Source organism: Somniosus microcephalus, chromosome 14, assembly GCF_052327205.1.
Source record: "Somniosus microcephalus isolate GS21.2 chromosome 14, FLI_Smic_1.0, whole genome shotgun sequence".
Taxonomy (NCBI): Eukaryota; Metazoa; Chordata; class Chondrichthyes; order Squaliformes; family Somniosidae; genus Somniosus; species Somniosus microcephalus.
Window position 1 is genome coordinate 29367036 of NC_141000.1, and position 27192 is coordinate 29394227.

The 27192-nt window shown below is 42.0% G+C and overlaps 1 protein-coding gene across 2 annotated transcripts in view; it reads right to left on the reverse strand.

The window, feature by feature from the left end:
• fndc3a (fibronectin type III domain containing 3A) overlaps positions 1-27192 on the reverse strand; it is a 347342-nt gene that overhangs the window by 4136 nt on the left and 316014 nt on the right. For both annotated transcript variants that reach the window (XM_086006446.1, XM_086006447.1), the window contains 7 exons: positions 25144-25319; positions 24244-24357; positions 23411-23560; positions 17318-17601; positions 12327-12539; positions 9431-9597; positions 8182-8309 (listed from right to left, as the gene is read on the reverse strand). In XM_086006446.1, the coding sequence (XP_085862572.1) occupies positions 8182-8309; positions 9431-9597; positions 12327-12539; positions 17318-17601; positions 23411-23560; positions 24244-24357; positions 25144-25319 (1232 nt within the window). The remainder of the gene's footprint in view (positions 1-8181; positions 8310-9430; positions 9598-12326; positions 12540-17317; positions 17602-23410; positions 23561-24243; positions 24358-25143; positions 25320-27192) is intronic.

Here is a 27192-nt window from a genome sequence, read left to right on the forward strand (position 1 = left end):
TGTTTGAAAGCAATCTGTGAAATGTACACAGTGTTCTGTGATAACCTGCAACCTGACACAAGGAATCACAGGAGTAATATTTCATAATTTCAGCTACACTTTTATTAAAAAAAGAATTATTTACTTTCTGTCTTCCAAAGTTACGATCTGAGCAGCAGTAGCAGCTTATGTTAATAGAATCCTTGAGTTAATTCTTCTTCCCTCTGTGGAATTACTGTATGGGCATACCATTGAAGAAACTTAGCTTCTCACAATGCAAATATTTTTAGAGGAGCAGGTCTGTAGCATGTAAAGTTCTATAGTACTTCTCAAAGGTCTTAGAAATGCAGTATAAAAAATCCAAATTATGAGGCTGTTTTCATTAGAACAGAGGAGATTACAGGGTGATTTGATAGAGGTGGTTAAAATGATGAAGGGATGGGACAGAAACAGGCTGCTTCCAGTGGTTGAGGAATCTAGAATGAGGGGTCACGGAGATAAGATTAAGTGCAAAAGATTTAGGCCCAAGAACAGGAGAAACATTTTTTAAACAGAGGATTGTGAGACTGTGGATGTTTGTGATTGAAGCAGAGACCAGGTCAACATTCAAGAATAGGTCAGGTAGGTGGTTGAATGAAAGGGGGATAAAAGGCTATGTGAACAGGGTGGACCACATGGGATTAGGAAGAGTGTTGGTGGGGGGAGGATAAACACCAACACAGACTGGTGGGGCTATATTGGCTGTTTCTGTGCTGTATTTCTACGTGCTGAAGAATCGGAGCTTCCCGGTATTACAGGATTGAAACTAGTGATGGTTTTCCCACAGATGCAGATCAGCAATTAACAGCGTGATACTCACTTCTGACTTCCCTCTACTGGAATCAAGCTTTCCCATCTTTCCCTCATATCTTGAAAGACAATTATCATTCAGAACACTTCAAGCCAAATACAATTACTAGACTATCTGATGTGTCTTTTGCCTGGGTTTCAGTCCTTAACTAACTTTCTGAGCAATGAAATGTCAGTTACTGAACATAACCAACCACACATTCTAGCACAATTTTTATGATTGAGGTATAATTCTACACTATCCTTGAACTGCCATCATTCGTGACTAAGAGTATGTGACTCTGCCAATCCTACTTTGTCACTATCATTTGCCTGAAACTGGGTTTCAATGACGCCTTTTATTGTTCTCTCCTCTTCGCACCGCCAATGGCTGAAATTGGGAACTAAAAGCTTGGAATATTATGTGCAGAAGTTACATCCTACAACTCCATGGCATGGCAGTGCTTCAATCTGCTGCGTCACCATTCATCTCAATTTCTAAACAAAATAGACCGAGTGCTCCTTTGAAAAATAAGGTACATTGACTTAGTGAATGAAAGATCAGCTGGGCAAAATAATAATAAAATGAGCGCAGTATCTTTAAACAAATTACTGTGTATATACACATTTCACAGCTCACTGGCATTACTATTCTCCATTACTAAGAAAAATTACAGCAAAATGTTTTGTATGTGGCACAGGGAAATGCTTATCTAAGATTTTGTATTTGAATAGATACAAAAGAAACATATCAAACACAGTGTGAACATACTAGAAACGGTAGTAACCATGGTTGCAGTGTTATTCTCCCACACAAAATAGTATAGGGTTGGTTTTACGTAATAATTTGCGGTTTTGCTACCCTTCCAAGAATTATACCAATATTAAAAAAACACTAATTTTAAACAAACGCGGCATTATGATCAATGTTTTGTTGCTACCATCTCTTATAATATATTTGAACGATATAATTGTTAGTTATGCCTTTAGTTGCTAACTAAATAAAAGATACCATCACAGAGCAGAGCCCGCCCCTGACATAGTTTGGGGACTAGCACTCCTGTACTTTGCCCAAACTGTTTTGTAGGCCTGGGATGAGGTCCTCCCATCACTCAATCGGGACACCACGGCACCAGTCGGGACAGGTGCCTTTTTTAAGGTTTGGGATTTCACCAAGGCAATGAAGTTTTGGCTACCATTCTGTATGGTAGCTGGTGGGAAATAAAATCACACATGGGAAGTAGGAAGATGTTACACAGCATGGACGGAAAAAGTGGCAGTTGGCCAAAATGAGAGATTCAAATTCAGCAAACTTACATTAGCTGGAATCAAGTCCAGAATCAGCCAAACCCATTTTGAAAGCACCACTACAGATACAGCCACTTGCCATTCCATTAACTACATTCCTTACAGGATCAGCAAAGTATGGATATGTAGCTGTGTTATACCATGTGGAGAAACATATAGGTGTGGAGCTGTTAGCTGTGGCTCAGTGGTAGCACTTTCCTCTCTGAATCAGCATGTTGTGGGTTTAAATCTCACTCTAGAGACTTGAGCACATAATCCAGGCTGACACTCCAGTGCAGTACTGAGGGATTGCTGCACTGTCAGAGGTGTCGTCATTCGGATGAGACGTTAAACCGAGGCCCAGTCTGCCCCTTCAGTTGGACGTGAAACTATTTTGAAGAGCAGGGGAGTTCTCTCCAATGTTCTGGCCAATATTTACCCTCAATCAACATCAATCATTTATCTGGTCACCATCTCATTTGCAACAGTGATTACACTTCAAAAGTACTTCATAGCTGTAAAGCACTTTGGGACAAAGTTGCTATATAAACACGAGTTCTTTCTTTTACAGGCCTTGGAATACCTTAAAAGTCCATTTCACACTGAAATAAGCTGACAACCCAGTTGAGATGTATATCTCAGTGAATAAGAGACAGATACTCCTATTGAAGCCTGAGTTTGACGGGTAAATATAATAAAGATCTCTAGTTAAACTGGAAAAAATACAAGAGAATATCAAGAAAACCAAAGAAATCATTGTGGACTTCAGGAAGTCTAAAGGCGGAAGTCACACCCCCATCCACATCCATGGGGCTGTGGTGGAAAGGGTGGACAGCTTTAAGTTCCTCGGAGTCCACATCACGGAAGACCTCTCCTGGTCCCTCAATACCTCCTCTCTGGTGAAGAAGGCCCAGCAGCGCTTATATTTCCTAAGGAGGCTGAAGGGATGTAACCTGTCACCCCTGATCCTCTCTAACTTTTACCGCTGCACAATAGAGAGCATCCTGATGAACTGTATCACAGTATGGTATGGCAGCTGTAGCTACTATGACCGGAAAGCCCTGCAGCGGGTAGTCAAAACTGCCCAACGCATTACCGGCACCCGGCTACCGACCATAGAGCACATATACCAGAAACGCTGTTTACGGAGGTCACGGACCATCATCAAAGACCCTACCCACCCCAGCCACAGTCTGTTCGCCCTCCTGCCATCTGGGAGACGCTACAGATGCATTCGCACCTGAACGACCAGATTTAGGAACAGCTTCTTTCCCAGGGCTGTCATCCTACTGAACTCCACAAATAAACTCTAAAGCCTGCACATCTGCCAATGCACTTTATTATGTTTATGTTTATGTTAATGTATTACAAGCCAAATGAATGTTGAATGTTTAAATGTCTTAATCTAAATGTACACTCTCGGGAGCCGCAAGCCTACATTTCGTTGTACTGCACTTGTGCACTAACAATGACAATAAAGTTGATTATGATTATGATTATGAACACACAGAACATGGCTGCTGTATGTTCCAAATAAAAGGTGTTGCTATGGGTACCTGTATGGGTCCTAGCCAATGTTCCCTCTAAGCTGCGTGCGTGCGCGGACATGCAGCAATTGGGAAGGTACCGCACAGGCCGCTCACAAGCTGTTCTCTCTAAGATACCATGTATGCGCAGCCGTGCAGCAAATGTAAAGGTACCACGCGCAAAAAAAGTTAGAGAGAACATTGGTCCTAGCTATGCCTGCCTTTTCGTGGGATATGTGGAATCTTCTTTATTCAAGTCCTACTCAGGTCCCCTCCCTCACCTCTTTTTCTAGTACATTGATGACTATTGGTGCCGTTTCCTGCTCTGGTAACGAACTGGAATATTTAATCAACTTTGCTTCCAATTTCCACCCTTTCCTCACCTTCACAAGGACCATCTCCGACTCTTCGCTTCCCTTCCCTGACTTCTCTATCTGCATTTCTGGGAATAGGTTGTTGACCAATATCTACTATAAGCCCACCAACTCCCACAGCTACCTTGGCTGCACTTCCTCCTACCCCGCTTCCTGTGAGGACTCTATTCCATTCTCCCAGTTTCTCCGTTTCCGTCGCATCTGTTCTGACGATGCCACCTTCCATACCACTGCTTCTAATATGTCTTCCTTTTCCTCAACTGAGGATTCCCCTCCACTGGGTTGACAGGGCCCTCGACCGTGCCCGTCCCATTTCCCGCAATTCTGCTCTCACCCCTTTCCCACCCTCAAAGAACCACGATAGGGTTCTCCTTGTGCTCACCTTCCACCCCACCAGCCTCCACATTCAACGTATCATCCTCCACCATTTACACCAACTCCAGCGTGATGCCACCACCAAACACATCTTCCCCTTCCCTCCCCTTTCAGTATTCCGAAGGGAGCATCTCCTCCGCGACACGCTGGTCCACACTTCAATCATCCCCAACAACCCCTCCCCTTCCCGTGCAAGTGCAGGAGAGGCAACACCTTCACTTTTACCTCCTCCCTTCCCACCGTCCAGGGACCCAAACACTCCTTCCAGGTGAAACAGCGATTTATTTGTACTTCATTCAATTTACTATACTGTATTCGCTGCTCATAATGCGGTCTCCTCTACACAGGGGAGACCAAACGCAGATTGGGTGATTGCTTTGCAGTACACCTCCGTTCAGTCCGCAAGCTTGAACCTGAGCTTCCGGTTGCCTGTCATTTTAATTCTCCACCCCACTCACACTCTGACCTCTCTGTCCTTGGCCTCCTATACTGTACTAATGAAGCTCAATGTAAGCTTGAGGAACAGCACCTCATCTTTCTATTAGGCACATTACAGCCTTCCGAACTCAACATGAGTTCAACAATTTCAGATCATAACCACCGCTCCCATTTTTTCCAGACAGCAACTGTTGGTAATGCTTCCGCCATTGCCATTTACACCTCCTCTAGACTCATCTTTTGTTTCTTTACTTGTCACATTACCACCCCCTTTTTTGCCTTGCACCATCAGCCCTTTTGTCATTTAATCTCTCCTCCCTTTCACCCTATCACAGACCTTCCCTTTTGTTCTTTCCTCTCCTCCCCCTTTCCCTGCCTCTGTACTTGCTTAAAACCTGTTACATCTCTAACTTTTTCCAATTCTGACTAAAGGCCATCGATCTGAAATGTTAACTCTGTTTCTCTCTTCACAGATGCTGCCTGACCTGCTGAGTATTTCTAGCATTTTCTGGTTTTATTTCAGATTTCCAGCATCTGCAAGATTTTGCTTTAGTGCTGCTGTATTTATGTTTGTTCTTTTGCTGGAATTAAAACTACTCTTAAAATGTCATACCAGTTTAGAGCTGGATAGCGTTATAACTAAAAATGGTAGGAATGCTTTAGAAACATAGAAGATAGGAGCAAGAGTAGGCCATTCGGCCCCTCGAGCCTGCTCCGCCATTCAATGAGATCATGGCTAATCATCCAAATTCAGTACCCCATTCCTGCCTTTTCTCCATATCCCTTGATCCCTTTAGCCTTAAGAAATATATCCAACTCCTTCTTGAATATATTTAATGAATTGGCCTCTACTGCCTTCTGTGGTAGAGAATTCCACAGGTTCACCACTCTCTGGGTGAAGAAATTCCTCCTCATCTCTGTCCTAAATGGCTTGCCCCTTATCTTTAGACTGTGACCCCTGGTTCTGGGCTCCACCGCCATCGGGAACATCCTTCCTGCATCTAGTCTGTCTAGTCCTGTCAGAATTTTATAAGTTTCAATGAGATCCCCTCTCATTCTTCTAAACTCCAGCGAGTATAAGCCCAATCGACCCAATCTCTCCTCCTTTGTTTGTTATACATTTTAGATATTTATATTAAACAACTTGCATTTATATTGTGCCTTTAACATAGTAAAAAGTCGCAAGGCGCTTCACAGGAGTGTAATCAGACAAAAATTGACACTGAGCCACATCGAGATATTAGGTCAGGTGATCAAAAGCTTGGTCAAAGAGTCTTAGGAGCATCTTAAAGCAGAAGAGGGAGGTAGAGGGGCTTAGGGAAGGAATTCCAGAACTTAGGGCCTACGTAGCTGAAGGCACTGCTGCCAATAGTGGGATGATGGAAATAGGGGATGCGCAAGAGAGCAGAATTGGAGGAGCGCAGAGATCTCAGAGGGCTGTAGGGTTGGAAGAGGTTTCAGAGCTAGGGAAGGGCGATGCCATGGAGGGATTTGAAAAATGGGAATTTTAAATTCGAGGTGTTGCCAGACTGGGAGCCATTGTAGGTCAGCGAGCGCAGGGGTGATGGGTGAACAGGATAACTCTCAGGATGTGGGTATCGCTGGTAAGGCCAGCATTTATTGCCCATCCCTGATTGCCCTGAGAAGGTGGTGGTGGGCCTTTTTCTGGAACCACTGCAGTCCATATAATGAAGGTACTTCCATGGTTTAGCACAACCAAATGGCTTGCAAGGTCACTTCAGAGGACAGTTATGTGTCAACCATGTTGGTATGGAACTGGAGTCACATATAGGCCAGACGGGGTAAGGTCAGCAGATTTCCTTCCCTAAAGGACATTAGTGAACCATTTGGGTTTTTACGACAATTCGACAGTTTCCTGGTCACTTTTACTGATACCAGCTTTTTATGTAATTGAATTCAAATTCTCAAACTGCTCTGGTGGGATTTGAACGCATGTTGTCTGGATTATTAGTCTAGTAACATAACCACAATGCTACCATACCACTATTTGCATCAATGGAAGTGATAGTGTTGTAAAGCAGTATAGAATAAAACCAATGAAATACTAAATAACTTTCCCCACTCTTTTTATGCCTATTTTAATGAGAAGGGGATGACAGCACTATTTGTCTAGTAGAACACTTTCCAGACAAAAGACATCGTTATTAAAATCCAGTTACACAAAGTTGCCACACAATTGAACTGATTATGAATGCAAGTATATAAGCATAAATTTCAACAATTCACTACTAACCCACAATGAGATTATAGTTAATTACCATTACTATTCATACTAACAATGTTACTTTCAGGAAGGAAAACTTTAATTGTGTGAAATATTGGTTATTAAGCTAGCTCCACTTCATTCTGGAGAAATACATGTCCTGCTTGATCATATCCTGCTAATAGGAAGAGACCAAAAAAAGCCAGGTTGAAATACGGAACTAATAAAAACTGTTAGAAATTACTGTCGACTAGATTCATGTCGTTACTTGGTAATAATAAAAATAGATAAAAATACAATAACCCTATTCACTCTGTTGATGTTTTAATTTAAAAATTCATTACTTCAACAAGGTAAATGTATTGATTAATGCTGCAATGTTGCAGTCCCAGTTTCAACAGAGCAGTAATCTCCTTTATGTACTTGGGTAAATACACCAATCCTGTGCTCCCAGTGGCCACAACATTCTCTGACCTGTGCTGCATTCGAGCTGGGCAATGTGAGACCAGTGAACTTACTTTTTGATTCAAATTAAAATTTATATCAGAATATTACTGAAGCACAAACAGAGGCTACATTTAAATAAAACATTACTTTTCCTAAATTATATCACCCATTATGATCAACATCCAATCCCAGTACCCGAGGTGCCAGGACACTGTAGTTCCATAGGGTGCTCAAATCTGAGTGGAATGGTCTCACTAACAGGCCAGTACCCACAGCAGTAAAGCAACAAACTCAAACTCATTCAGAAGCTTTGAGTTCAAATCTCTGCTCTGGACATTAAAACCTGGCGATCGTTTAAAAGTGAATTTCACCTATTCTCTGGCGTGTCGACAGTGGGGTGGTTGTACTATCATTAGCAAGAAAGGAATCATCAGGCAACGGGCTACACAACCCTGCCTTTTATTTGTTCAAGTGGAATGGCACAGTTGTGAAGACCACCTCCTCTTCAGGTTTGAGAAAGGACAACATAGCACCAGGAGACAGTAACAGGATTAAAGTAAAACCAGAGTTTGAGAAAAATGAGTAAGTTAACAAGTGCTAAACAAGGTGAGCAGAGAACACTAAGTATCGGAGCAGTTCAGACTAATTTTGTAGCAACATTAACATTTGCAATGTCCAAGTATATCTGAATAATGGACGTTACCTGTTTGAATTCAGAGTCTTTGCCAACCATGGCCTGAACACTGTAAACAATTGGATCCCCCTTCATTGCTGGCAAAGCTTCCCATGTGAGATCACACACGTTCTCCTTCAGTTGCTCTAATCTCGGAGCTGGTCAGAAGGGAATTAGGCAGATTAATTTAGGGATGTAAATAACAAAACAAGCAGGTTATGAAATTAATAAATAGCTGTTTTACGAGGAATACACATCCAGCACGGTGGCATAGTGGTTAGCACTGTTGCCTCACAGCACCAGGGACCCGGGTTCGAATCCGGCCTCGGGTGACTGTCTGTGTGGAGTTTGCACATTCTCCCCGTGTTTGCGTGGGTTTCCTCCGGGTGATTGGGTTTCCTCCCACAGTCCAAAGATGTGCGGGTTAGGTTGATTGGCTATGATAAATTGACCCTTAGTGTTAGGGGGATTAAATACGTGGGGTTACGGGGATAGAGTGGGATATGTGTTGGTGTAGGGGTTACGGGGATCGGGTGGGATATGCGTCGGTGCAGGCTCGATGGGCCGAAATGGCCTCTATCTGCACTGTGGGGTTTCTGTGATTCTGTGAATATCAAGAGGATACGTATCAGCTGTATGTTGTTCCTAATAATTGTTGTTGCGTGTTTCGCATGGATATGAAATCCATCTATTTTCCTCTCAGCCTGTGCACCACCTGTGACTGAATGGCCATTCCCAGCTTTTCAGCAGTGCTGCTCAGAACCAGTCAGCAGAAGGCACACATCATCAGGCTAGGGATGATAGCTCCTCTGATCTTCCTTCCCCTTGTGGAGTGGCAATTTACAGGGAGATCAAAAACTTCCTTTTCCAGTTTCATCCCACTGCAAACGTACCTTCTGTCAACTGATTACTGACTGACATTGGAGAAGACTCCAAATTAGATGGCTGTGCCCTTTTACATGAAGGAGGGTTATCTGGAAGCAAGAGGTCAGTGGTAGAAGGAATGAAGGGGGAAATAAATGCTACAATTAAAAGGGAGAGATTAAAAATAATGCAACAGCTGTTTCGAAAATGGTCTTTTAATGCCTTTCAAATGGCCTCTGGCAGCTTTTTTCGAGGTTACTGAAAGACTAACCTAACCATACCAGTTTCAAAACCTGAAAACAGCCACACGATTGTTGCTTACACTGCCATGTAAATTTAACCTATAGTTCTGATCCTCTATGATCATTTAATGACAAATTAAAATGCCAAAAAATTGGTATCAATGAACACTTACCTTTAAGAGGAGATGGAGGAGATTTGGTAGTCGTGAAAGTGTAAACTTCAGAAAAGGGTCCTTCACCAGCTTCATTACATGCCTGAATTTTAAACCTGTAGCATGCCGACTCGCTGAGCCTCTGAACTTTATATGTGTGACATGGTCCCCTGTATAATGTTGAATACCTGAAAGATAACCCAGGTCTTTAAGGCACCTACAAAGTTCTGAAGCATGTCATACTTTTCTTCTACCAAGTAATAAACATTGAGATTTTCTTCACCTATTGAGGAGGAGGATTGTTATAAGGGTGCGGGTTATAGCTGTAATGTACCCGTAATTCCTGGCTGTTTCCTATTATTTTTTATGGTACGCTCTTGAAGAACTCATTGTGGCTTGCAATTTGTTATTACCATTTTATAATAAAATTTATGTCACATGCATCATTGACCATCAAGTCTGTGTCAAGTTTCTTCTTCCTCGTTGGTACTCGGTAAAATAATGGGACTCAAGGCGGATAAATCACCTGGACCTGATGGCTTACATCCTAGGGTCTTGAGGGAAGTGGCGGTAGGGATTGTGGATGCATTGGTAATAATTTTCCAAAACTCCCTGGACTCGACAAAGGTCTCGGCAGACTGGAAAACTGCGAATGTAACACCCTTATTTAAAAAGGGCAGTAGACAGAAGGCTGGAAACTATAGACCGGTTAGCCTAACATCTGTGGTAGGTAAAATTTTGGAGTCCATTATTAAGGAGACAGTAACAGGACATTTGGATAATCATAATTTAATAGGACAAAGTCAGCATGGTTTTATGAAGGGGAAGTCATGTTTGACAAATTTGCTGGAGTTCTTTGAGGAAGTAACGTATAGGGTGGATAAAGGGGAACCAGTGGACGTAGTGTATTTAGACTTCCAAAAGGCATTTGACAAGGTGCCACACAAAAGATTATTGCTTAAGATAAAAAATCACGGGATTGGGGGTAATATTCTGGCATGGATAGAGGATTGGCTATCTAACAGAAGGCAGAGAGTTGGGATAAATGGTTCATTCTCGGACTGGCAATCAGTAACTAGTGGTGTTCCACAGGGGTCAGTGCTGGGTCCCCAACTCTTTACAATCTATATTAACGATTTGGAGGAGGGGACCGAGTGTAACATATCAAAGTTTGCAGATGATACTAAGATGGGAGGGAAAGTAGTGAGTGAGGAGGACATAAAAAACCTGCAAGGGGACATAGACAGGCTAAGTAAGTGGGCAGAGATTTGGCAGATGGAATACAATACTGGAAAGTGTGAGGTTATGCACTTTGGCAGGAAAAATCATAGAGCAAGTTATTATCTTAATGGTAAGAAACTGGAAAGTACTGAAGTACAAAGGGATCTGGGGGTCCTGGTGCACGAAACTCAAAAGGTTAGTATGCAGGTGCAGCAAGTGATTAAGAAGGCCAATGGAATGTTGGCTTTCATTGCTAGGGGGATAGAATATAAAAATAGGGAGGTATTGCTTCAGTTGTACAAGGTATTGGTGAGGCCGCACCTGGAATACTGCGTACAGTTTTGGTGTCCATACTTAAGAAAGGACATACTTGCTCTCGAGTCAGTACAAAGAAGGTTCACTCGGTTAATCCGGGGATGAGGGGATGGACATATGAGGAGAGGTTGAGTAGATTGGGACTCTACTCATTGGAGTTCAGAAGAATGAGAGGCGATCTTATTGAAACATATAAGATTGTGAAGGGGTTGGATCGGGTGGATGCGGGGAAGATGTTCCCGATGATGGGTGAAACTAGAACTAGGGGGCATAGTCTTAGAATAAGGGGCTGCTCTTTCAAAACTGAGATGAGGAGGAACTACTTCACTCAGAGGGTGGTAGGTCCATGGAATATGCTGCCCCAAAAAGCTGTAGAAGCTACATCATTACATAAATTTAAAACAGAAATAGACAGTTTCCTAGAAGTAAAGGGAATTAAGGGTTACGGGGAGCGGGCAGGAATTTGGACACGAGTCTAGGTTCGGATCGGTCATGGCCCTGTGGGTAGCGGAGCGGGCCCAGGGGCCGTGTAGCCTGATCCTGCTCCTATTGCATGTGTCTAATTCTGTTAGATTCAGGAGATGGTTCTGTGATAGTGGATTGGCGGTTAGGATCAGATCAGCCATAATCTTATTGAATGGCGGAGCAGGCTCGAGGGGCCGATTGGCCTACTCCTGCTCCTATTTCTTATGTTAAGTCTCTTTTCCTTTCTAATTGGTTAGGTTGGCTTTTTGCTACTTTTATTATTTACCGATGTTAAGTAAAACCTTTCTTCCCCAATCGCATTTCACCAAAAAGAAAGGTTTTGAGGTGCAGCCATCATGGCTCTCCATAACCTAGGCTCAGGTTGTGAAGAGAGCGTTTGACAACAGAATTCCTATAAATAATGTGAATTCTATGTGAGTCAATTATCATTTGCTCATGAGAATAATATGCCAGAGATTACTTACACATATCTACATTTCCATTTACAGCATGCTCATGTAGAGAAGTCAGGCCTTCACCAGCCTTGGACTTGATTTAAGGAGTCTGTGCCCCTCTATGCACCTGCCTCCCCCAGGCTTGCCTGTGCTCTGCACAGAGTTAACTTTCTTTACTTTTCATTTAATTTTCTCTCTTTTGTAAATCAACCTCTCTCCCCAAGACCCAGCCCAGCTCACCCTAAAACACGGCAAATTCTAATCTTGGCTGTGTCAGGTTGAGGCCTAGCATTGTCCAACAGGAAGGAAGGAATCAGAAGGCACCTGGTGCCCACCCTCTCTAAGCCTTCATATTCCACTGGGTCCACCTGCCCACTCTCAATTTGCATAGATGGTGAATTTCAATTGTAAACATGTGTGTCAAAGATTCTAACCACACCCCAAAGTTCAGTCTACTTTACCTCCTATTCTTGTCCTCCATTTGCAAGACATACTGCATGGCATCCGATGCCAAGGCTTTTGCAGTCCCCTCTCCCCATTTGAGCTTCAGGGTTTGATGACTAAAGGCTACACATTCAAGCCGAGGTGGCTCTGGAGGCAGTGGTTTTGTTTTTGCCTTAATGGTGTGGCTAAAAGGACCAGGTCCAATGCTGTTTACAGCCTGTACTCGTATCCTGAAAGCACAATATAAGAATGGTTTTGATGATAAAATACTGTAGTACTGTTTAGATAGCATTAATAATTACTTCAATTTCCAGATTAAAACGGGCAGTTTATATGCAGATTAGATGCCAGCTGTACATGTTTTACAATTGTTATTCATAGCAAATTAAACCAATTACAGTACTGCTTATGAGATCAATTTTCATCCACAATCAAAAAATTACATGCAGGAACAGTAGAGCCAATTTCTGGTCCCGGTGCTACAGTGACTAGAGTAAGCTTAGCTGGCATTGAAGAATTTCCCAAGGTTGGCTTGAAGTGTCAGACTTAGCTCAGTGGTAGCACGCTTGCCTCTGGGTCAGAAGTTTGTGGGTTCAAGCCCCATTCCGGAGACTTGAGCACATAATCCAGGCTGGCACTTCAGTGCCATACTGAGGTAGTGCTGCATTATCAGATGTGCCGTCTTTAGACGAGACATACAAGATCTCACAGCACCATTCGAAGAAGAGTTCTGGTGTCCTGGCCAACATTCAACCAACACCAAAAAGAGAGATAATTAGGTCATTTATTTCACTGCTGTTTGTGGGACCTTGCTGTGTGCACATTAGCTGCTGCATTTCCTACATTAAAAGTGACTTAAAAGAAACTGTTTTTCATTGGCTCTAAAGCGCTTTGGGATGTCCTGAGGTTGTGAAAGGTGATATATAAATGCAAGTTACCTCTCTCCCTGACTACTCAAGCAAGTTGAGCAACTAGGCTATGCTGGGACCTGGCACAGGGAGTTCGCTTAAGGAGAATGATTGTGGCAAACTGCATGTATAATCTGCCCTTAAAGAACTACAGCCAACGTTTAAAAGAGATGAGCTCACCTAAAGTTAAGTGGCAGCATATTGGATTAAAAATTGTTTCAGCTTTTCCAAAGGATGCAAATATTTCTAATGTACTTTTCGGCCTTTCCAAAAAACTGTTTTGAGAGGGGGAGGGGAGAGGAAGAGAAGAAGCTGACAAAAACCAAAGGAAGGCTAAACAAATACAATAACATTGGCAGACGGCACATGACCAGACATTACTGGTTAAACCTCTAGGAATATCTCCAACCAGAGTCGCCAATCCAACTGGTGGTGGCAAAGGAGCAACAGCTGCCATCAATGATCCCGCTACTTTGGGAAATGCAGCAATGCGGTGACATTGGATGATTGTGTCATACAGTTGTTGCTATTTTGTGTCAAATGACATTATTGTCCTCACCAGGCTGACCTATGCATCAGTCATCTGATACATGTGGGCAGCACATTGGCAGTTGATCCCTATACCAGCCTGGAAGGAGGCAGTGACAGAAAACAGAGAGGGTGACCTTGACTGCCATGGGCAATGCTATCCCTATGGTGCAGGGTTGGCTGCAAGTGTCCTTTCAGCAGATGACAGAGATCTACAATTGGTCCCTTCTGAGCTGGTGCATGCAGAGCCATTTCTCCTCAGTTGTTGCCAACTAGGTGTTCCATGACTGTAGATGTGGTTCGTCATGGGTGCAAGCAGTCTGGCTTTAGTGGTTGCTGATCTCCCTTCGATCTTGTACCAATTCATTCATGAAATACTGTATTTTAGTGCTTCACAACCAACTCCCATCATCGGTCATCGACCTGAAACATTAACTCTGTTTCTCTCTCCACAGATGCTGCCTGACTTAGTGAGTGTTTCCAGCATTTTCTACTTTTATTTATTATTAATTTTAACTTGACTTGCTGGCCGCCACGAGATTCTGTAGCTTGCAACTTAAACTCAATATGGGTCCCTGACCTCCGATGAAAATTTGTATTGCAAGAGTTCCTTTTTCATGCTTCCTCTTTTTCAACTCTTCTTGTACTGGATCTTCTATATGCTTCAGTTATAGTCAGCTTTCCAGTGAATTAACAAATAAGAAATATTCACTCATTATAAGCATTGTTACAACAAGAAACATTAAATTAGGATCATCAAATGATGTCTTATGTGTTAAACTGAGGAACAAAAAAGGGGCAAATACACTGCTGGGAGTGTACTATAGACTCCCAAATAGTCAGAGGGAGATAGATGAGCAAACATATAGGCAAATTTCTGGAAGTGCAAAAACAATAGGGCAGTAATAGTAAGGGATTTCAACTACCCTAATATTAACTGGGATAGAATCAGTGTAAAAGGTATAGAGGGCGCAGAATTCTTAAAATGCATTCATGAGAACTTTTTTAGTCAATACATAGCAAGCCCAACAAGAGAGGGGGCAGTTCTGGACTTAGTTTTAGGGAATGAAGCTGGGCAGGTGGAAGGGGTATCAGTGGGAGAGCATTTTGTTGGTAGTGATCATAATTCAGTTAGATTTAGCGTAGTTATGGAAAAGGACAAAGATAGGTCAGGAGTAAAAGTTCTTGATTGGGGAAAGGCCAATTTTACCAAGCTGAGATGTGATTTAGCAGACGTGGACTGGAAACAGCTACTTGAAGGTAAATCAGTGTCAGAGCAGTGGGAGGCATTCAAGGAGGAGATAGTGAGGGTTCAGAGCAAATACGTTCCCACAAAGAAAAGAGGTGGGACTCCCAAATTTAGAGCCCCTGGATGTCAAGGGGCATACAAGGTAGGATAAGGCAAAAAAGGGAAGCTTATGTCAGATACCGAGAGCTAAATACTGCAGAAAGCCTAGAAGAGTTTAGAAAGTGCGGGGGTGAAATTAAAAAGGAAATTAGGAAACCAGAGAGGGCATGAAAAAATACTGGCAAGTAAAATCAAGGAAAACCCAAAGATGTTTTATAAATACATAAAGAGCACGAGGATAACTAAAGAAAGAGTATGGCCTATTAGAGACCAAAAAGGAAGCTTGTGTGTGGAGGCGGAAGACGTGGGTATGGTTCTTAATGAATACTTTGTGTTTGTCTTCAGAAAAGAGAGGGACGATGCAGACATTGTAGTTGAGGAGGAGTGTGAAATATTAGATGAGATAAACATAGTGAGAGAGGAAGTATTAAGGGGTTCAGCATCTTTGAAAGTAGATAAATCACCAGGCCCGGATGAAATGTATCCCAGGCTATTAAGAGAAGCAAGGGAGGAAATAGCAGAGGCTCTGACCATCATTTTTCAATTCTCTCTGGCTACAGGTGTGGTGCCGAAGGACTGGGACTGCTAACATTGTGCTGTTGTTCAAAAAGGGAAAAAGGGATTGACCGAGTAATTACAGGTCAGTCAGCCTAACTTCAGAGGTGGGCAAATTGTTGGAAAAAATTCTGAGGGACAGTATTAATCGTCATTTAGAAAGGCACGGATTAATCAAGGACAGTCAGCATGGATTTGTTAAGGGATGGTCATGTCTGACTAACTTGATTGAATTTTTTGAGGAGGTAACAGGAGGGTTGATGAGGGTAGTGCGTTTGATGTAGTCTACATGGATTTTAATAAGGCTTTTGACAAGGTCCCACATGGTAGACTGGTCAGAAAAGTAAAAGTCCATGGGGTCCAAGGGAAAGTGGCAAGTTGAATCCAAAATTGGCTCAGTGGCAGGAAGCAGATGTTTTTGTGACTGGAAAGTTGTTTCCAGTGGGGTTCCGCAGGGTTCATTACTAGGTCCCTTGCTTTTTGAGGTATATATCAATGATTTAGACTTCAATGTAAGGGGCATGATTAAGAAGTTTGCAGATGATACAAAAATTGGCCGTGTGGTTGATTGTGAGGAAGAAAGCTGTAGACTGCAGGAAGTTATCAATGGACTGGTCAGGTGGGCAGAAAAGTGGCAAATGGAATTCAATCCAGAGAAGTGTGAGATAATGTATTTGGGGAGGGCTAACAAGGCAAGGGAATACACAATAAATGGTAGGATACTGAGAAATGTAGAGGAACAGAGTATCCTTGGAGTGCATGTCCACAGATCCCTGCAGGTAGCAGCACAGGTAGATAAGGTGGTTAAGAAGGCATACGGGATACTTTCCTTTATTAGCTGAGGCATAGAATATAAGCAGGGAGGTTATGCTTGAACTGTACAAAACACTAGTTAAGACACAGCTAGAGTACTGTGTACAGTTCTGGTCACCACATTACAGGAAAGGTGTGATTGCACTAGAGAGGGTACAGAGGAGATTTACGAGGATGTTGCCAGGACTGGAGAATTTTAGCTATGAGGAAAGATTGGATAGGCTGGGGTTGTTTTCTTTGGAACAGAGGAGGCTGAGGGGAGACTTAATTGAGGTGTATAAATTTATGAGGGGCCTAGATAGAGTGGATAGGAAGGACCTATTTCCCGTAGCAGAGGCCAATAACCAGGGCACATAGATTTAAAGTAATTGGTAGAAGGATTAGATAGGTCGAATGGCCTCCTTCTGTGACGCAAATTTCTATGATTCTATAAGAACTCTTCAAAAAATGACTTATTCTTTTGAAGTTAAAGAATATACCATAAAACTAAAAATTAAAAAAAGGCTAAAAAGCTTGTACCCCTTTAAGAGCTCCAATACACATACAGCTTCCATTTGGTCAATTCCAGATGGGTGAAAGGAGAATGCCCGGCAATCCTGTTTTAAATGCACAAAGTTGGCTATGCTTTAACTTGAAAGTATTCTATTTAAATGAAGCTCTCACTCATTTTATAACGAGAGCAGTGAGCACAAAAGTGGCTCATACCTGACTATAAAAAGAGACTTGCTGGCCACCAAAAGTTTCTGCAGTTGTCAACCTAAAATGGAGTGGGACACTGTAACTTCAGTTTGGTAACCACATAACCAAACAATTTAGAGTAACTAGCCACCACTTGAATCCTTGGAGTTCAGCATACCTGTATGTTGTATCTGGCTGCAGATTTCGTAAGACACGGCAAGTGGATATGTCAACCATTATTGGCTGCCTGTCACCAAAGTCTATACTGTAGCTTGTGATTTCAGAACCATGATCACGAGGCTCTTCCCACTGTATGGCAAGACAAGTTGACGGGGATTCAAATGGCATATCAAGCTGGTCCTCATCCACTACTTGCAGAAGACTTACAGCAGCTGGAACAGATGCTGGAGTCATACACAAAACCGCATCACTGAAAGGACCTGCACCAGCAACATTCAGTGCCTGGAAAGAGAGATTTGAAGTTTAATTACGTGCGATACATAACACTTTTAAAGGCTTTCTAGCCTTCAAGTCACATGCAGAAAGTGTAATTTTCCATCTCCCCTGTTGACACCCTGGTACATGTTCAGTTCCTAATAATGTACTTTTTATTTATCATTATTTTAGAGGAGCTTTTACTTTCCCAAAAGTAACCCAATATAAAGTGCCTGAGTCCATTTTGTTATTTCAAAATTATCCCAAAATCCAAATAGCAGTATTGTTGAACTGACAGGTTTTGTCAATGTTAAATTTAATTTCTATCAATTTATCTTATCAATTCCAATTTCAGAAACAAGTGATTCCCAGGCTAGGTGGTTTACACAGTGTTTTAACATTAGAGACAGAAGCGCTGCAATTAGTTTATAAGGTAACTTCCATATAACAAAAGAAAGAAGAGAATCCATTGTGACTCTGCTTAGAGCCCAAGGGGTTCATTTATCAAATCATAATTTTCCTTCTGTCACTGTGGGGAAATATTAACTTAAAATGAAGAAACTTAAATTTAATAATGTCTAATATCTTTAAATTTCATTCAGTAATACTAAAGTTGTTGCTTGGTGAACTTAAACAGCAGTCAGTGGAAAGGGTTAACTCCTTTGCAGGTTTTAAAGAAGGTGGAGCGAAACATTGTCAGGCGCACACAATTGCGCCATTTCACTTCAAAAAACTTTCCCGATCAAAAAAGACAGTTGTGTTTTCACAAGAAGGTTAGTTACAGTTAATAATTCCAATTTAATTCAGACCAATACTTTATTAACTAAACACGGACAGAATAGATAAAACAAAACAAAATAGCACATGCTTGCAGAAAATTACATCATATTTCTTATTGTCCTTTCTTCAGATGCCTTTCCAAATGACTGTAAAAATATTGAATACAACTGGAGAAAAATTAGTTTTTCACATTTAAACAAATCAAATCAAACTGCTTTGGAAGATTTCACCATAGCAACCGCAACCCCAAGGTTAAATCTTAGACTGAAACCTTGGGGGAGAAATTAGGTATCGCCCCGTTTGGGGCGCAATTATCAACTGGGCACAAAGTTTAGCGCCTGGCGCTAATTATCGCCTCTTGACTGCAAACTTGGCTTCTATCGCCACTGGAGGTGATTGGAGCGCTAAATCAGGCGCTACACACCTCTTTTAAGGCGCTAACACCTCAGAGCGAGGCGCCACCTCAGAACGTTGGCAAAGCTCATGTGATGTCAGTTAGCAATAAAACACAGACACACTGGCGCCGGCCAGTTCTTAAAGGGGAGGGTCAATCTTGCTCTCCATCCACACCCTGCTCATTGCAGCCTTGAATCTCGGCCTGCAGAGACCTGTACATCAATTCTGCTGGAAAGAACAATGGAGACCCCCAGGGAAAGAGCTCAGGGTGTAGCCCCCACAGTCTCTTCTAAATCAATGCAAGGAAGGCCAAATCAAAATGAACCTGCAAAGTGTTGCTCAGTACCCAAAACTCCTTCACACAGCATTGAATCTCTCCAGAAGTCTCTCTCTCTCTCAGAATGCGTGGTGCAAAAATGTCGCCGACAAAAAAAAGTCAGGAAGCGGCCGCCTTTAAATAGTGCTCCCCCAGCCCCTTCCCGACTGCAAAACATTCCTCTATACCTGTCGTTGCTAGCGGCAGGCAGAAAGGCAGGGGGCACCACTCAATATCCGGTCCGGGGCGCCACCGGGGCATTGCACGCTTGACTGATGTCACAATCTGCGGGTGCAGGAGATCATGGCGGTAGTGTTTAGCGCCGCCGCAAAATGTCTGGTTAATTTCGCGAGCAGCGCAAACATTGCCGCGCCCGGGCGCTAGTTGCTTTGTGCCTCATTAGCGCCCTCTTAGGGAGGCGCAAAGCAACCGAATTTTTCCCCCTTAATCTTTTGTTAAACAAACTATTTGTTGTTCTTCTCAGTTTTTACACACCAGCTTAACTTAAATTGTAGTTCAAAGTTTTTTTTTCCAATTCTGGGTGCACAAACCTACTTGCACATTCTTAAAACTTCCAAAATCCAAGACAAGACAAAAGAGTTAAATGTTTTTAACACAGAGAAGTAGGTGGAGCTAGAACACACATAACAAACACTTTTTGTTTTAAAGACAGACTTTCAGAGAAAGGAATACTGTAACTTCTTAAACATTCATAGTCAGGAAAACTTTCACACAAACTGAAATTCCAGCATTTTTTAAGGATCCTTTCACTCAGCAAATCTTGTTTTATTTGTCTCGGCACAGACGTTACTAACTTCCATGTCGGTAAAACTTTAAGTTTCTCTTTTTTTTTTAAAAATCGGCATCTCAGCAGCTTTTCTTGGCTTTCCAAATGACTTTTTTTCCTTTCTTTGCTGAGTTTTCAGATTGATTAGCCTGCAATCTAGATTTTTTCCCCCTCTATCTCCCCCCTCTCTCTCCTGCACTTTATGCTTCATCTCCTTCAGGCTATCTATCAACTGTTCCCGGTGATATGCCAATGCCATTGTATTTCGAGTTTTACTTTTTAACACGCTCTTTCTCGCTCCCTTCATTCAGAGAGAAAAATACTCAGTCTAAGCAACGATCACATGTGTTTGACCAAGTCCCTCCAGTCCCCCCGAAGGGGAACCTTACAACTCCCAACTCTGTGATCCCACTTCTAACACCACTGTAAGATTAAGATCACAGGTCACACACAGATTATCCAAAGGGTCTTAGGAGTTGTAAGGCTTTTTATTAAAGAGCTACAGTTTTAAAGCATAATCAGATATTACATGTGGTTTAAGCTAAGTATAATAGACATACAACCCGTGACAGTAGAGAGCGATCTACAACTCCCGAATCGGAATGCCATGACCGGACGGACAGTTGGTTAGATGCCTGATGAGACAGCGTGGAGGTCTCGGGTCAGCGGGTCTCTGCAGTCAGTAACAGCAGTCACTTCTGTTGATTCGTCCCTCGAGCTGTTGGAGGTGTTAGGCATAAGCCAGCATTGATCCACCTCAGAGGCAAACTTAGTCAAGGTGTTAGGCCTGAGCCAACATTGATTTCCACCTCGAAGAAGCCTTCGCCCCTCACTGTCTGATTTCCTCTCTCGGTGGTCTATATTTACAGTTATTTCGGTGGGCTGGTGGATACCTGGTGTCAATCATTTGTTCCCCATCCTATTGTCCAATTACAAGGGAGAGGCTACCTATGACAACCCCCTACCAGCCTCATGAGGTCATTTTCCTCCTTATCTCTGTTCTAAAGATCTTGTTGCCCTCTTTGTAGACAGCTTGTTTATCCTATAGCTCTTTGCTGCATCCCGTATCAGGTTTAGTTATGCCCACTCGAAGGCCTGTTTTTTGTGTTCTGACCTTGTAATTCGGCTCTCTGTACAGCTATTTTTCTGACGTGACTGGAATCTTTCTGTGTCATCAACTTAGGCAAACTGCTGATCAAGGGAACCCGTAACAGACTATTATTTCTTTTAATCCACTATTATACTCTGGTACATGTTCAGTTCCTAATAATGTACTGTGAACCAGTCTTTAACTGATAGAAATTTACAGAGTTTTGTCCAGTTAATAGTTACAAATTCAATTAGCATCATTAAGAACAGTTCTTATATACTTAAGTGCTGTACAAAAGGCTATTATTTACATTCAAAACTGTAGGGATTCAGCGTAAAGCCTGGGAATGGCTAAGAAGTTGGCTGAAGTGTAGAAAATACTGAATGGTCATTAGAAGAGTGTGTCATGGTGGGGGGCAAGTACTGAATGAGATGCACCAGGGCTCGGTGCTGAGAGCATTACTGATTTTAATTTACATAAGTGATCTTGATTCGAAACTCAAAGTGGTCAAATTAGCAGATATTGCAGTGGAATTGGAGGAGGCAGCTTAGAAATTACAGAAGGAATTGGACAACATATTTAAGTGGGTAGATGTAAATTTAATGCAGACAACAGCACATAGAAAGGAAAAATAGATGACACATGTACTCCAGGAATAGTATTTAAATAACAAGGATGAAGCTTAGAGAGATCTGGGGTCTTAGTGAACTCTATTAAACATATCCAACCGATGCAGAGCAGTGTTTCACAAAGTCAGCAGAATGTTGAACTACATAGCCCAGACAATAGTATACAAGTCAGAGGAAGTTGTGATGAAACCGTACAGTGCTCTGGTCAAACCACACCTTGAGTACTGTGCCCAGTTCTGATTGTCGAGACACAAGGGAGACATTCAAGTGTTGGAAGCTGTGGAGAGAAGAGCCATGAGGCTGATCTCTAGTGTTAGAGGTCTGAGTTATGAGGAAGAACTGCAGAAACTTGGGTTTTTCAGCCTGGAAAGGAAGTGTCTGAGATCTTTTGGAGGTAGCAAAGGGAATGGGAAAGATAAATCAACAATATTATTAATGGGCTGTGGTATCAAAAGCAAGCTAACTAGTGTACAACATTTATTTTTCTCGCTATAACCATAGAGTGAACTGTTGTTGACAATGGAAGTAAAAGAGCTGAGCTGAGAATCCAGAGCAAGGACTTCTGCAGAGTGCAGTCTGGGCAAAGGTCATGTGGCTCGCATGGATACTGAAAGAGGAAAAAGTCTTACTTAGCTGAATTAAGATCCATCGTTAAAACTATATGTTCACCGAAAAAGAACCATAGGCTCATGAAAGTACCTCTACAGAGGGTAAATCTTGGGAATAGATTAAAAAATTGGCTAAAAACAGCAGGTATCTGATAGCGGAGATATGTTGGGGTAGGGGAAGTGCAGAGATCAGTATTGAGACTACCAGTGCTTCCAATTTACAATTATTTGGATTCAGAAATATCAACACAAATTGGTCAAATTTGCAGAGGATACCAGACTCAAAGGGGCAGTGGATTCAGAGAAGGCAGCTCAGATGAGTTGGACAAAATGTATAAATAGGCAGTATAATAGGTGAAAATTAATGCGAACAAAGTGTAAAGTAGTGTACATAGGAAGGAAAACTGGACAACCTCCGTGAATGGTGTTGACATAACTAAGAATGAAGTTGAAAGAGATCTTGAGCCTTAGTAAATTTGACTGTCAAACTGCAGAGTGCCCTGACCAGAGCACACCTTGAGTACCTGTGTCCAGTTCTGGTCATAGAGGTGAACTGTAAGGGCTGGAGGCAGTGCAGAGGAGAACCAGAAGGCTGGTGTTAGAGATATAAGCAAAGACTGCATAAACTTGGTCTTTTCAGCCTTAAAAAGAGGTATATAAAATAGTAAGTGGTGCAGAAAAGGTAAATCTGTAAATTATTTCAAACTAAATCGACAATGTAGAACAAGAGGCCATAAGTTTAAAGTAGTAAAAATCAAGTTTACTACAGATACCAGGAAGTTCTGTTTCACACAAACAGTGATCAATATATGGAATGGACTCCCGGATACAGGAGTTGAACCGATTCTTTCAATAAACAATTGAATGAATGAACTATGGTAGGCAGAATGTCCTTCCTCATCTGTAATTATTTTGTGATGCGGTGACTCCCTAATATCGTCACTGTTTCAACAAAGAGTAACTGAATATAAAAAAACAAAGCTATTTAAAAGGTAATAAAAGTTCATTTAATTCAATTTTTTTCTTAATGGTTTGTTTTTATAAAGAAAAAAATAGGTTTACTGATGGTGGATCTTGTCTTGAAAGTATGCACTAGCGACCCTTATTTCCTGTTTTGCCAATTAACACATTTGGTCCTACCTTATAACCACATCAATGTTGGCTTACATTCCTTGTCCTTGCCATGTTCACAGGTTTGTACCACTGAGATAGTTAAAGTTTCTCATTTACCTGCACTCTACAGAAGTAGGTAGTGGCTGGCAAGAGTCCCTTCGCTTCATAATTTAGACAAGGTCCACAGTAACAGATTTGCATGACACCTTCCACTACTCCCCATTCCAGCCTATACTCTGTCACATCAGCACCATTACCAGCTGGTGTCTGCAGGAATAAAATGAAGCACACAAACTTGTTAAAGTATTTCTACATGGCACACTGCACAAGAAAAACATAGCAAACAAATTTGGCTGCCCTGAGCGGAGCAGGCATCGGGCCTACTCCACTCAGGTTTTCTGAACGCGGATGCGATCTAGCCAGCAGCCGCCACCGAAAATATGAGTGTAGTTATTTAAAAAAAAATAATGCCCGTCTCGGCTTCACAGCACTCCTGGCAGCTGCCGACAGCCACAATCAGCCCCTCCCGCTGTCCTCCCCCTTTTTTCCAGGACTTACAAAGGGCCGCTGCTGACGAGGCAGACAGTCCGAAATTGGATTCTTCAGTCAATTAATGACAGGCGCTGGCTGCTTGCCGTGATTATGTAGATGAGGCTCGAGGACTAATTAGTCTCGATCCTCGAGCCTCCGTCTTTGGGCAGAGGAATTGTTCCATTTGGTGCTTCAAAACAGACCTAAACTAATTTCTAGGCCGAGGAGTTTTGAGGTCCTATGCCCTGAGGTGTGACTATTAGCTAGAATGTATATTCCTTACAACTTGCAGAAATAGCTAATACTAACCGATCTTTACTCTGGATGTGTGTATACTTAAGAGTCCAATTAATAATTAAAGATAAAGTACTTCATTTTTGCCACAGGATTAAAAAGACAAAAGGAGACATAATACTTACTGTCCAGTTGACTTGCACATATGTGGCTGTTTTACACGCAACCTGTGGAGCTTTGCATTGATCAGGACATCCTGCTGCTGTACAAATTTCACACTTTTCTGAATAAGGTCCATACTGAAAAAAAGAAAATACTGCATTAGCAAGCCTCCAGGTGTTAAATGTGCAATATGTTTAATAACAAAAGTCAAGCCTAAATTGAAAGATTAAAAAATCGTATTGACATACGGGAAACAGAACTCTAGTATGGACTGCTTAATCTACACTTCATAAAAAGAACAAATTCTTTCCCATTCAAACAACTCTAAAATGCAACATAACAAGCGGTCGATAAACTGCTTCTTTTATAATAATCTGTCCTAAAAGGTTTCCAGTGGTCTTGTTCAGAGCGGCTTAGGGTTAGTACTACCATGTTGCACCTATACTTCTTTGTAACCCTATCTTCTCTATCACAAAACTTTTTCTTTCATGCTAATAACTGATTTGTACCACTATCTTCATTGATCACAGGAACAAATCAAAGAAACAGGTCTCAATTCTCGTACTTATCGCGCATTATAATGTTCCCAATGCCAATTCTGAACAAGTGTTATAACTGCATCCTAATTGGCAGTGGAAGATAATAGCATCAAAATTAGCCAAACTGTGAGCGAGAGTCTGCAGGAGGCAAAGTCATGACAAGAGCTACATCCGGCACTATAACAAGTGATTACTGTGTAGAACAAGGCCTAGGTATCTGAAAGAACTGAAAAAAATTTCAACAAAAAAGGTGTGACAAAGCAGGATTTTGTGTGGGGCTTTATCCAGGGACTGTGTTAATTTAACAATACATTACCTGAACACTAAGGGTCTCTTTTAAATCTGCTGTTACAGTGGGCCTTACAGAACCCTTTTAACTCTTACCCCTGCTTTGTTTGCAGCCTGAAGTCGAAAACTGTACACCCTTCCTGGAAGCAGGCTGCTGACTGTACATTCCGTGTCGGGTCCTTGGTATACTTCCTTGGGATCATTCAGGTCTGACGCAGACATTTCCAACCTATAACTTGTTACTTGAGAGCCACCAATCATAGGAGGATGGCCTGATGAGACAAATCACACATCTAAATATTCTAATTTAAACAACAACTTGCATTTATATAGCGGCTTTAACGTAGTAAAATGTCCCAAGGTGCTTCACAGGAGCATTATCAAACAAAATTTGACAGCGACCCACGTAAGGAAATATTAGGACAGGAAAGAGGTAGGTTTTAAGGAGCGTCTTAAAAGAGAGAGGGGTTTAGGGAGGGAATTCCAGAGCTTAGTGCCTAGGCAGCTGAAGGCATGGCCGCCAATGGTGGAGCGATGAAAATTGGGGATATGCAAGAGGCCAGAATTGGAGGAGCGCAGATATCTCGATAGGTTGTAGGGCTGGAGGAGGTTACAGAGATAGGGAGTGGCGAGGTCCAAATTAGGAATAGAGGAAATGACTTTACTCTCAAGAGTACAGAATGTCTCTGTGAATCTGAAAAGCATCCACACCTTTGATCATACAACATCTACCCAGAGTGATCTATGCATATTTCTAATGCTGGCTGTGCAGTAAAAGACAAATGCTCAGTACCAAAGAAGCATCTTCAAAATGTAGTATTAATCAAAATATTCCCCATGATCTGTCACAATTAATTTTTCATGAATATACTACAAGAAAATGGTTCCTGCGCCACTCTCATTCCAGGATTTAGCACTAATGTGCAACTAAAATTTATGAAAAGCCTTATAAATCTCTATGAAATACAGCCAATCTGCACAGATTCAGCATTGATCACAATCATTATTCAATTATCAAATACTGAACCAATGACAATACATATAATTATCATAATGTGGAAACATTCCCTACCAATATTAATGAGAACATTTGATTAATTCTGAATAGTTTAAAAAAAAAATCAAATGATGTTTTAAGGCAATTAAAATGTTAAAATCATTTTGGCTAAGCTGGTAAAATGTAAATTTATAGCGAATCCTGATGTTTGCTAAGGCACTAATGGTACTGATTTACTAGACACCTTTACATTGTATAGATCACAGCTGTCCAAAATATAGCACAGAAGATCTGTCAATCCAGTTCAGCAAGTTCCGTTGATCTATCTTCCTGCAGCACTGCCCGTGTGTTTGAATTTATTTATTTTTGTTTATTCTGCTGCCGCAGCCCACTTTAGTTATTTTATGCTGCTGGACTGACCCAGCTTTATATATTTATTTTTATGCTGCTGGGTTCAGCTGCTTTATATATTTTTATAAAGCTTGTTTAATTAATTATTTTTATGCTACTAGCTTCTCCTGCTTCGCCAAATCCCCCACCATCAACATCCTGGGGGTCACCATTGACCAGAAACTTAACTGGACCAGCCACATAAATATTGTGGCAACAAGAGCAGGTCAGAGGCTGGGTATTCTGCGGCGAGTGTTTCACCTCCTGACTCCCCAAAGCCTTTCCACCATCTACAAGGCACAAGTAAGGAGTGTGATGGAATACTCTCCACTTGCTTGGATGAGTGCAGCTGCAACAACACTCAAGAAGCTCGACACCATCCAAGACAAAGCAACCTGCTTGATTGGCACAACATCCACCACCTTAAACATTCACTCCCTCCACCACCGGCATACCGTGGCTGCAGTGTGTACCATCTACAAGATGCACTGCAGCAACTCACCAAGGCTTCTTCGGCAGCACGTTCCAAACCCGCGACATCTACCACCTAGAAGGACAAGGGCAGCAGGCGCATGGGAACACCAGCACCTCCAAGTCACACACCATCCTGACTTGGAACTATATCGTCATTCCTTTATCGTCGTTGAGTCAAAATCCTGGAACTCCCTCCCTAACAGCACTGTGGGAGTACCTTCACCACACGACTGCAGTCGTTCAAGGCGGCGGCTCATCACCACCTTCTCAAGGGCAATTATTGA